Below are 12,704 nucleotides of genomic sequence, written 5' to 3' on the forward strand. Positions count from 1 at the left end.
AATACAAAAATCCCAGTATTGCAAACCACCAGTGCTTTTACTAGCACTTCCTATAGAGTATTCTTGGACTATTGACAGGAATCAGATTTCTACTAGGGCATTGCCTTAATGAAGAAGGAAAGGAAAGTTAGTAAAGAAGGGAGAGCAAGAACATAAAACATTTTTTAAAAAGAGCTTTCTGCAGGTGGTACTCTAACTTGCAATGAGTTCCTTCAAGGGAATCCTCATGTTATAAACAAAGTTGCTGATATGACAAGAGAGCAAAGCACAATCTATCTGACATTCCCAGGGCAAAGGCACAGAATTACTGATAAGAGCCTTATTATATTTTACAGCTTTGAAAGACGTGTTTGGATTTGAACTGGGTACTTTTTTTTATTATTATTTGTTAAATACAGATCAGGGCTGATTTGTCGACAGATGGAACTTGACTTTTGAAGTCAAACAGTAGGCCTGAAAGAGATGGAAAGCAGCTCAGCTGATATTGACCCTGCTCCTGGCTGGACAGGGCAGATTTCTTTGGCTTTTTTTACAGTCTGTGGGAGACTGTCTTGGATCACTCCTAACAGAAGCTGCATGGTTATCACATGAATCAGAAAGCCCCTGCCTATTCCTGCTGTCCTCTCTTCTATTCTTATTTTTAATTTCTGTCCCACTTTTTCTCCCTAAGTTCTCTGTTTTCTTCAGAAGAATACATTTTGTGTTAATGGGGCTTTTAAGGGTAAAAGTAACTGGTTCATGCATACCTTTCAGCAGCAAAGTACTTGATCTCTTAATTTATATCTATAAATGATAATAATTATATGTGCAGATTAGGCGAGTCTCAAACTAGCACACTTGGTTTATATTTTGTTTGTCAGTCTTGTGACTGTGTTGTTATATGTTATTTTTACAATGCAATAAAAATAGCATATCACTCTACCATTAGAATTTCACTAATTTTATAGTAATTATGTATCTGTTCTGATATTTCCTTAATAAGTACTACAAATACTTTAGAAGTAAAGTAACATTGCCTTATGTAAACAACAAATTTCTTACAGAAACACCATAATAGTGTGGCATAGACATGCATCGTGAATTATTTGGTCTATTACAATTTTATGGTACAGCCATGCATACATTATTCTGCATAACAGAAATAGATGGATAGATATAGAACTTCATTTTTAAAGCTTCAGGCACAAACATACACAGAAATCAACAAAGTACTTCATAAAAAATAAATGGAACAGCAGAATTTACATGCAAAAAATTACTTCGTAAGATCCTTCAAATTTTATTACTTTCAGTAATAAAAAAAAATTGCTGTCACCTTCTTTTTTGTAGTCTTAAAATTCAGATTTTTCTAATTTAACTTCAGGGATTGCTCTAAGCAACTGAGAGTGGGTTCTGCATGTACTTTAAATTTAATCTGCCATTGGTCTGATGGAGTATTTGGAAAATTATGTCTTTTGTTATCCAGAAAAAGGTTCATCTGAACTCCAAAGTGCATCATTATATTTTCATTACAGTAGAAAAACAATTATATAACTTCTTATAATCAATTCTGCACAAGAATTTATTTGATATTTCAAAAAGTTAACCTTTCAAAACATGAAGAAATTTGTGCTCAATTCTGTTCACATCTTATTCACACAGGTGAATATATTGTTAAATCATTTGCTATAGAGTACGCAGCATTTGCACCCCTTCCATGCCATCTCCACTTTGGTACCTAAATGTCTGTAAGAATAAAACACTTCTACTCATTGCTGTACTTTGAAAACATTAGATTCAGTGATAAATGAAAGTCTTGGAGTTGATACTTGTGTGACAATACTAAAAACACACTCCACCACACAAAAAATGCTGTATTACTGCATGGGCTAAAAGAGGTCTACCCAGATTGACTGTTATTTCTCTGACATGTAAACACAAGAGCATTAAAACTTCAGTACTTTAAGATTAGATTGCCATCTGGTTTTCTTATAACATTATTCTTCACAAACAAACAAAAAAATGGCAAGGAAACATTCTAGTAAGTATCATAATGATTTGCAGTACAAAGAAAACAACGTTTTAAGTCACTGCTATTACGCCATCTCAAAGAACAACAGTGAAACCTTGCCCTTATAAAATTCAAAGAATATGTTGGCATTGGCTTCAATCAAATCACAATTTCATTTCAAGATCTTAGGTGGTTTTGGGGAAGAAGAGCATCATTACATTGTTAAAAGTAGACTGATAAATAAGTAGCAGAAGAAAGAAAATGAGCAAGAAAAGTTTATTTAACAAAATCTGTCTCATGGATATACTACAATTGCTGCCTAATGCCAAAGGGAAAGGATCTTGCATTCATTATCTCGGAACTGCCAACAGGCTGTCCTTGTGAAAAATAAGCATGTAAAGGCAGAAAAAAATGGAAGAAAAAAAGGACTTTGGAATACTGCACACAAATAACAACAAGCTATAAGTTATAACAATAAGTTACAAGGAAGTAACAAACAAGTTCCATACAGCAGAATAACTAATACTGAAAGAATGACTGGAAAGCATTTATGAAAATCAAGAGAAAAACTAACACAAATCAGACTCCTGTCTGAATAGACACGCACAGTAGGAGTGCAAATGATATGAATAGAAACGTAACTACCACAGAAGTGAGCCAAGATGATACAGAAAAAAGGGTTTCATCGGGTCTTATGTTATTATCAATTTATAACTGGATTCTAAAAAGTTAACCAACAACTTTAAAAGTAAACACAGCACATTTGGTGGACTCTCTTTTCTCATACATAAGTCATGACATACCCATTACATGGTAGGCAGCTACAAAACTTGGCAATGATAGACTCCAATGCTGGAATGCTGCTCTGCTCACATTAATGGCAAAATTCCCATTGACTTCAGTGAAGGCAATATCTTCCCTAATGCATAGTATCACATTACTCAAGCTACAAAACCAGTTAACCAGTTCTTCTATATATACTATTCCAATTACATGGTAATTCCAACTATGATTACTATGTAAACTATAGCTTGTAAGCTGCTGTTACAGTTACATCATATTTTCTGTCCTGCGATGCTCACTGCACAATAAACGTTAACAGTCTCAGCCAAACAAATGAAATCTGTTCTCTGCAGAGAGAACGTCTGTTACTGCACTTCCTCAAATTGAAAAACTAACACAGTCAAGTCAAAAGGGTAGATTCTGTGCAATTAAATCAGACATTGGCAAAAATAATAATGCCAAACAAGCCCAAGTAATACCTTTTGGCTTTTCCAAATACTGCCCTTTGCGTTCATCATTTTATATTTCAGCATTTTCTTCAATTAAATACAATGTTTCCGTACTCTTGATGTATATATGCTGAATGTATACAGTCTTTTTATGATTAAAATTGATCTGAACTAATTTATTCATATGGATTTTTGAAAATAGTACCAGTAACTTCCGAAATATTATTCACATACTCAACTCAGTCACGATATACTGAATTAATTAGAAGTTATTTAAGTTTGAAGGATCAAATAAAGTACTGCAGAAGGAGGCATTAAAGAGCAAAGCAAAGCAAAAAATAAAAAATCATCTGCATGCTTTTTCTAATGGAGAAGTTGAGGACCTAAAGGCTAGGATGTTTCTTTTCTCAGAAATACTGTATGTACCTATTTAATACATTTCATATTCTTAACACGGCCTTGAAGTCCACAAAGTTCATTTATTTGGATATAATGAATATAGCATAGTGAGCATCAGTATTCTGCAAAGCTCCACAGAGGAAGAGCACAACACAGTGAGGTAATGGATCCTCATGCTTTCATATGTTACAGCGGGCATTTCGAAAAAGAACTTACTGGATTGTACATCTGATTGAACAACTGTTCAGCTTGCTACATTGCAAAGTTGGAAGGGAGTGAAGCACAGACAGGGAAAGAAGGAAAGATCCAGGAAAACAGCATTAGCTCAACAAACCCCAGTGCATTTGCACAGAAGAACTTGTCACAAAAAAGTAGAAATTTAAGATTCTAAACATTCCTTGGTGAAAGTGTGAGGCACTGGGGAAACATAAACGTTGACTTTGGCTCCTAAAAAAAGAATAGCTGGAGTAAGAAATTTAAGGTTTGTGTTACTTTCCCTTTCTCAAGTTAAATAACCCATGAAATAAAGAAAGGTGTCCACTTTTGATGATACATTAAGTGCTGGTCTCAAGCAATGAATCACGAGAAGTGCTTTTGGCCGAGGCTGCAATTTATCACCAAAGCTTCAAAGATGGCAATAATAAAAGATTAATTAAATTGTATCATTAAATTTATTACTTTCCTTTTGTTTAACACAAGACTGAATTTTCTATGCAGAATGACTTTTGAACAGTACAGTTTGGCAAAAAGTACTTTAGCAACTGCAATATGTCAGTAAACAAGTAAATCTAAGATAATGAAAAACAACAAGAGGAAATTCTATAGCAGATAATTAGATTCTGTATATATACTTAGCTACCTATAAGGCAATTCTTGCTGGTCTTTCACTAGTAGCAATACAAAGTGAGTCAACAAAAAGTCCGTGGAATTCTGGCCAAAAAAAAAGCATTGAGCCTTCTTCTGGGTTTTATGATTTTTTTTTTTAGTTTTATGAATTTCAATCCATAATCTCTGACACAAAAAGTTTAATAAGCATGTCTATGGTTTTAAATGTTATTTTGTATACCAACATATAGCATAGTCACATGAATAATTACTCTTTATGAATATCCTCGTTATTGCTTTTTGAAATGTGTCTACTCTATAAAATTAAAACAGTGGGTTTAATGAAAAGTGCCTCCTCTATGGCATTTTTAGAGAGAAGTTACATGTAAGCTGTGTTCAAATTTCCCAGAGTAACAGACAGCCCCTTGGAGTCACTTCTGAAAAAGAGATATAAACTGTGCCCATTCCTTCTAGCTTCCATCGCGGTTAATGTTCATACATAAGCACCCTTACGGGACATGCCGGTTAATTTACTCTGAACTAGGTTGATGTTCGCTCCTACTCTAACTCAGACATATGCAAGAATAACCCAGATTTCTGTTTCAGTTAGTTTCCTAAGGAGTGAAAACATGGTGAAGGTAGTTTTCTGGGGACCAATTACTTTTAACACAGGATATTTACAGGTTTGAACATAAAGTATTTTATTAGAGAAAATGTGAATTGAAAATTACTGTTTGGAGTCTACTATCATTAACAGTCACTGTTCTGTTCAACTAAACATGCCCACAAAGAAGGTTGTAACTACATTTTATTGTGGAAATACCTCGTCTCCTACAAATGTTGGGTGAATTTCCATTGGGGCTTTATGCTATATTTATGATATAATAAAACTATTATGTTTTCAACTTTCATTTAATAATCCTTTGTATTTATACACAGGGAACATACTCCCTTTTTATACAAAATATGTCCCAGACACTCTCGGACTTTTATAAGTGCTTATTTTTCCATGACTGTACGATGTGCTTATATGTACAGTCATAAAAGATTGACTTAGGATTTCAAGTTCTTCAAGAGGATTTTGACTATTTTTAATTTATTTTATTTTTTTGATCTGTGCTTTTAGGGGTTTTTAAACTATTTTTTAAAATTAAGAAAACAAGATATTTCAGATTGTAATGAAGTATATTTTGTAGTGAAGTGCAAAGTAAAAAAAAACACATTTTCTAACAAAAGAAAACACAACAAAGGATTTCCAGAGAAATAAGTTCTTTAGATATTTTAATTTAGACCTCAATAGCACTTATAAGCTATCAAACATTTATAGTAGTTGTGTTTCCATTAAAAGATTTTGTATATGTTTATTGAAAAAGATTCCCTTCCTTCCTCTCCACAACTATCATGTAACATAGGCACCTAATTGCACATATTCATCCTGAATTAAATAACAAGAGAAGTATAAGGTTTGCACTCTGGTGCCCTTTATACTTTTTAACACCTTCTTCACAGGTAAGGCTATTGAAACAATGCTTAAACCCAGAGCGGGATACTACTCCACCCTAGGTAAAAAGAGAGTAAGTATTATCCTAATGGTGGTAACATTCATAGAAGAAATAAATATTCTTTTCTAGAAAGTGAAGCATTAGATATCAATATAAAAGAAATAATGTTTGACATACACTTAGTCATGAACTGCAGGAGGCAAACATAATGCCTAAACCCATCAAAAATACGTCATGAGATAGGTGTTTGAACAATGAGAGCAGACATTACCAAATGACACAGAAAAAGGTAAAAGAAACAACATATGGTAGAAAAGGCTTCAACAAACTTGCAAATCATTTAAGCAAAAAACTGGTTTAATACATCAATTTAAATAAAACATGTTATAAAATGCAGGATTTGTACATTTTCTTTTAAATGCTTGCTTCCACTACTTGCTGAATAGAAATACTGAATTACTAGCTGAGATAAGCTATGTATTATTTTGCTTAACTATCATAAACATGCTCCCCAGCAAAGCCCAAAAATGCTAAAATAAAACCTAGCTAGTGTTTCCATTTTGGAAGCAGATTATTTTTAAATTAGGAAGTACAGCATTTCTTGGATGAGCCTTTAATTTTTTCCCATGCTACTAACATTTCAGTCTGCTTCTCACAGCGATATAAATCCATATATATACAAATTGCTGGTTTGATAATTTCTTTCTGCCCTTCTACTTTCCCTCCAATGTCCTGCTGCCAGCTCATCTATTTGTAGCAGTTTCTCAGAATACTCTCATATAGGTATTCAACATATTTTCTGAGGCTCATTAGTGGCTTTAGTACAAGCCTTGTAAGAAAAATTTACAGTATTTGATGCAAGCATCACCAAACAGCACAAGAGGGGTAGATTTTAGATTTACTCCAGAAGAGTAAATAAGCGCATCTTTTCAAAGTGAGGGGGTGGGATGTTGATTTTTGTTTTTCTGATTGTTTTTGTTTAAGATGGAACTTACCTTTTTCAACTGTGCTTCCAACTTACTACACTCTTCTTTCTTTTGTTCTATGGCTATTTCTAAAGACTTAAGTTTGGAGTCTCTTTTCAGCCCTGCTGATGCCAATGAAGATGCATGTTCTTTGAGATCGATTAAACTAGACTGAAAAATGACCAAGAATAAAAAGTTAATTCCTAGTCACCAGGACACTAACTTATTGCCAATTTAGTAATCACTTGGATACTGTTCCCCCTCCCCTTTCCCAAAAAGAGCTGACACAAAGATAAGCATTGATAGCAAAAGACACCATTTTGAGAATACAACCAATTGGAACCACAGGAGCTGGCATGGAGTGAAACATAGAAACATTCATAATATAGACAAGTTGACATTATATTCTGTAGGTACAATTACTTTGAGGTCTATTGCTCTTACTGACAAATGAAAACAGGAGCAACCATGGAATATTTGAGCTTACAGGAGGCTTATGTAAAGGGAAAAGTATGGATGATGACACACAACTATGCAAAAACTGAAGCAATATTTTACGTAAAACAGTGAGAACTATGAAAAATGCTTAAGAAAATAGCAGTTCAGAAGTTGACCACTGAGGTGTCAGAATTCCAGTACTTAAAATGATCGAAGGGTGATCCTAGCGCACTTTCTTCCATCATAGTGGCATAGATAGAAGAACATAGATTTTACCGAAAAGACTGACCTCTTTTTCTGTCAGTTCAGCTTGTAAAGCATTTACTTTCTCCTTCAGGTCTTTGTTTTCTTTTTTATAAGATTCTATTTCTTCAAGTCTTTCTCTGTCATCTCGCTCCCTTTGCTCCTTCAAGCGCTCTATTATTCTTTCCTAACAAAGGAAAGGATTACAAAATGGAAAAATTGGGAATCATCTTAAGAAAAAACAGAATCAGATTTCTTTACATTAAGTAGCACTCAGAAAAATCAACCTTCAGAAGCAGAAGATGACCAAGTTAATGATATTAAAGTCAATGAAAGATTTCCCCTGATTTCAAATGCATCAGTTCATGGTTCTAAATACTTGACAAGGGCAACATAATACAGAATTTCATTAAATATCTATACTGATATGAATATGTTTAGTCTTGTGATAGATATGGAAAGTTATTAATCTCAGTATTGTATTTCCTGTATTCATAGGCGATTGAAGTCTGTAATAAAGTTCAAAACAGAGAATCCATGACTGGTTTACTCAGCTTGAAGTTAGTTATGTTTTTTGAATGCTACTAGCTTCCATAGTGCTAACAAGAACTTTTCAGGGTTCCGAATCTAATTAGAAAACAAACACTTAGTAACTATCAGTAACTTACAGTTTATATGTTATATTTTCAGCAGACAAAAAAAAAAATAAAATAAGGTTGTCCAAGACAGAAAAAGTATGCTGATACCATTTATGATATCCAAAGGAAGATATTTCTCCATCTAACTAACAGTAACCCTACACACAATTAAACTCCAATTTAAACGTGTTTAAATATTCTGCTGAGTTCCAGTTACTATTATAAGGATTACTGATCACTAGTCAAGGATTGGGTGATGAATTCAAAGGGTGAAACGTAAAAAGTAGATGCAGTAGTATGGTTTTATTAAGCTTTAATTAAATTCTTCAAAATAACATTATACCAATAATTAAAGCAGGGGTCCTCAAACTATGGCCCATGGGCTGGATATGGCCCCCCAGGGTCCTCAGTCTGGCCCCTGGTATTTACAGAACACACACACACCCCCCGCCGGGGGGTGAGGGGGGAACCAAGCAGCCACAGATGGGCTCCTGCCACTTCACCCGCGCGCTGACCCCCTGTTTAAAAAGTTTGAGGACCCCTGACTTAAAGGATGCAAATTAATCAGAGAGAAATATTTAGGGTGAAGTAAAATAACCGCTAGAATTGCATTTGAATTTGGAATAGGTCAACTTAAGCAGAGTGTCAGGGGAACTACCAGTATCATTTTGGAAGTGGTAGTCGGGGGGCAGTGGAAGCAATATACATTTAGGAAAGTTAAACCTATATAGGACCAAACTGCATCCTGACTGATGAAGTTGTACACTACCAGTGGCATGGCTCAGGTACAACCATCAGCATACTCACAGATCCCATTCAAGCCCTTTTGTGCTTACGCTTGAAATCTCCAAGAAGGAGTTGGAGTGGGATTTTTACTTACAATATTATTTCGTAGAACTGGACAAGACTGATGGAAACCTAGTACTATTAGAAAGAGAAAAATCTCATGCTAATACCCTGTGTCCATGATTCCTTATACTGCCATATATATACACAAACACATACATTGGAGATATATAGAGAGACAGATATACACACACATATATATACACAAAGTTTACATTTGCCCACATCAATATACTCTCAGCTGTGGTTATTGTATTTCAACAAACATTACAAAGCAAGCAACATTTCAACAGGTGTACATTCCATTCTGGTTTGTAATAAACTTAGTGAAAATAAACTTAATGAAAGGAAAAAAATAATTAATTATCAAAGTTAGCTGAAGTAGCAACAGTACTTTTAAAAGCTTATATTGTTCAGACAATCCTGGTTATTTACTCATTTTTTCCATACACTAGGTATGATGCTTCGTCAAGCCTTAGAGGTTCTTCTGAAGATTGCTTCTGTGCTGTTTAAAGCTCAAGCCATATTTTTCAAAAAACCAACTGTCAACATTTATATGCATAAAAAAGAGCCTAAACTCAAAGCTGTGGTTTTCATCTCAGCAGTGTCCAACTTTGGAGACATTCAAAACCCTGCTGACAAGACCCCGAGCAAACTGTTGTACCTGACCCTGTTTTCAGCAGCTGGGTTGGAGTAAATAATCTCTAGAGGTCTTTTCCAGTCTCACTGGTTCTGTGGAATAGGCAGAGACACTGTCTAGATACTGTACCCCAAACACTGGTTGTTTCTTTTCTGCTCAGTTTCTCTCCCCACCTTTTCACAATTCGACCCTTTATAGCACTGACCACATCAGCAACTCTGCTGACAATTGTCCACTGCCTCTGCTAGTTGTCTGCTCCTCCTTTCATACTGCATAAGCAAAGGAACTGTGTTCTACTTTCATTTTGCATCCAGCATTCCCATGACATCAAAGACTCCCTTTTATAATCTAGCTAACTGAACACACATATTACCAAATTAGCGTCACTGTAAGAATCTTCACAGAAAACAGAGCTCACTACTCATATAAAACATAGATCTCTACTTATTTCATTCCAAAAGAAATACACATTGATGACATACCGTGTTCCACTGCATACCATAAAAAAGATAAAGGTAAACTTAAAGGTACCAGGCTATCTGTAATTAAATCTGTTTCCAAGACAGTATCAGGTGCTTGAGCACTGAGACCCCTGGAACTGCAGATGTACACGACTGCTGGCTTCATTCAGCACAATGGCAAAATCTCCTTTTGACTCACACCTGGCAGGATTTCAGGTCATTACACAAATGGCAAACCAGCAGATATACTATTTGAAAAAAATAAATTTAAAAATAATAATTTAAAAAAATAAATTAAAAAAAAATTACTATTAGCTGGCTTTTGCTATAAAGATTATGTAAGAAAAAGGTGATACTTTTAAAAAAGGAAAAAAGGAAAACCTGGGAAACTATAGGCCAGTCAGTCTCACCTCTGTGCCTGGCCTTCTACGACAGGGTCACAGGGTTGGCTGATAAGGGAAGAGCAACTGACGTTATCTACCTGGACTTCTGCAAAGCATTTGACGCTGTCCTCCACACAACAATCTTGTCTGTAAATTGGAGAGACATGGATTTGACGGGTGGACCACTCAGTGGATAAGGAATTGGCTGGATAGACACACTCAAAGAGTTGCAGTCAACAGCTCAATGTCCAAGTGGAGACAAGTGATGAGTAGCGTTCCTCAGGGGTCAGTATTAGGACCAGTGCTGTTCAACATCTTTGTAGGCAATGTGGACAGTGGGATTGAGTGCACCCTCGGCAAATTTGCTGATGACACCAAGCTGTGTGGTGCGGTTGACATGCTGGAGGGAAGGGATGCAGTCCAGAGGGACCTTGACAGGCTTGAGAGGTGGGCCTGTACAAACATCACAAAGTTCAACATGGCCAAGTACAAGGTCCCGCACCTGGGTCAGGTAATTCCCAGGCACTAATACAGACTGGGAGGAAAATGGATTGAGACACCACCACCACCCCTGGAGGAGAAAGACCTGGGAGTGTTGGCTGACAAGAAGCTCAACCTGACCCAGCAATGTGTGCTTGCAGCCCAGAGAGCCAACCGTATCCTGGGCCGCATCATAAGCAGCATGACCAGCAGGTCGAGGGAGGTGATCCTCCCTCTCTGCTCTGCTCTGGTGAGACCCCACCTGGAGTGCTGCATTCAGCTCTGGGGTCCCCAACATAAGGAGGACACAGAGCTATTGGATTGAGTCCAGATGATGGCCACAAAGATGATCAGAGGGCAGGAGAACCTCTCCTATGAAAACAGGCAGAGAGAATTCGGGTCATTCAGCCTGGAGAAGGGAAGGCTCCAGTCAGATCTTACAGCAGCCTCCCAATACCTCAAGGGGCCTGCCAGAAAGCTGGAGAGGGACCTTTCACAACGGCATGTAGTGATAGGACAAGGGGTAATGGCTTTCAACTGGAAGAGGGTCGATTCAGATTAGCTGTAAGCACAAAATCCTTCACTGTAAGTGCAGTGAGACACTGGCCCAGGCTGCCCAGAGCAGCTGTGGATGCCCCATCCCTGGCAGTGCTCAAGGCCAGGCTGGATGGGGCTTGGAGCAACCTGGTCTAGTGAAAGGTGTCACTGCCCATGGCAGGGGGTTGGAACTAGATGATCTCTAAGGTCCCTTCCAACCCAACCCATTCTATGATTCTATGGGATACTAAATAACTTCAAGATGTTTCCTAGTTAAAAATAATATTAATTTCTTAATTCCTTGAATATTAACATTAAAATGCCAACCTCTGCTAAGTGGAATAGTTTAATAAACATTCAGAATCCACCTAGTTATATTCTGACTTAGTCTTATACCAATTCCTTCTTGAAGATTTATTTACCTAAATGATCTTTTTCTTCTATATCAAATTAAACATAACACTATTTCATCTTACTAATGAACAGTATAATTTTTTCTCAATCACAAAGGAAGACTAATTTATCTGTCAGCTGCATAAGGCTAAATGCCAAAAACCTGTTAAAAGGCCCTAATATAACATGTTTTACTTGATTAACAGCTAACTTGCAGAAGTCCCAACAATGTGTTCTTGTTTCAGTCTTATTTGCATTTGTGAGCTTTCCTTATGCACTAATCTAGGACCTCACAGGTCTAATCTATTTGCACTTTATCACAGAAGCAGGAACTGATTTGCCACAGCATATAGCTCTATTATCAGACATACTCAGTTGCTTATCTTCTGTATGCTGCTACAGTAGGACCAGCTTTATAAATATCAGCTTCATGAAAGCAACCTCTTGAGCTGCTTTGGCCCAGCCCAAGAGCCAAGATATTTTTTTGAAAAGTTTGTTGTTAAAGCGTCAAGGAAGCCGATAGCACTTTTGCTTATTCTGATTTTCAATTATTTTTTTTTAATAGGAGTAAACATACTTTTTGTTTCTTGCAATGTAACCTTTATTGTTATTAAGAATTTTCAGTGCTTAGGAGAGACTCCAGACTCAGGGTTAAAGAACTGAATAAATACCTCTTCCTGTTAATTCATTTAAAAGTGACTAAAGTTGTGCTGATTCGTTTCTTATTCCCGA

General features: G+C 36.2%; 1 protein-coding gene across 6 annotated transcripts in view; it reads right to left on the reverse strand.

The window, feature by feature from the left end:
- The window catches only part of ERC2 (ELKS/RAB6-interacting/CAST family member 2), a 521,411-nt gene that overhangs the window by 299,530 nt on the left and 209,177 nt on the right, over positions 1 to 12,704 (reverse strand). For all 6 annotated transcript variants that reach the window (XM_037386906.1, XM_037386911.1, XM_037386910.1 and 3 more), the window contains 2 exons: positions 7,641 to 7,781; positions 6,944 to 7,084 (listed from right to left, as the gene is read on the reverse strand). In XM_037386906.1, coding sequence (XP_037242803.1) covers positions 6,944 to 7,084; positions 7,641 to 7,781 — 282 coding nt within the window. The remainder of the gene's footprint in view (positions 1 to 6,943; positions 7,085 to 7,640; positions 7,782 to 12,704) is intronic.

The sequence above is a fragment of the Falco rusticolus genome, chromosome 4, assembly GCF_015220075.1.
Source record: "Falco rusticolus isolate bFalRus1 chromosome 4, bFalRus1.pri, whole genome shotgun sequence".
NCBI classification, from domain to species: domain Eukaryota; kingdom Metazoa; phylum Chordata; class Aves; order Falconiformes; family Falconidae; genus Falco; species Falco rusticolus.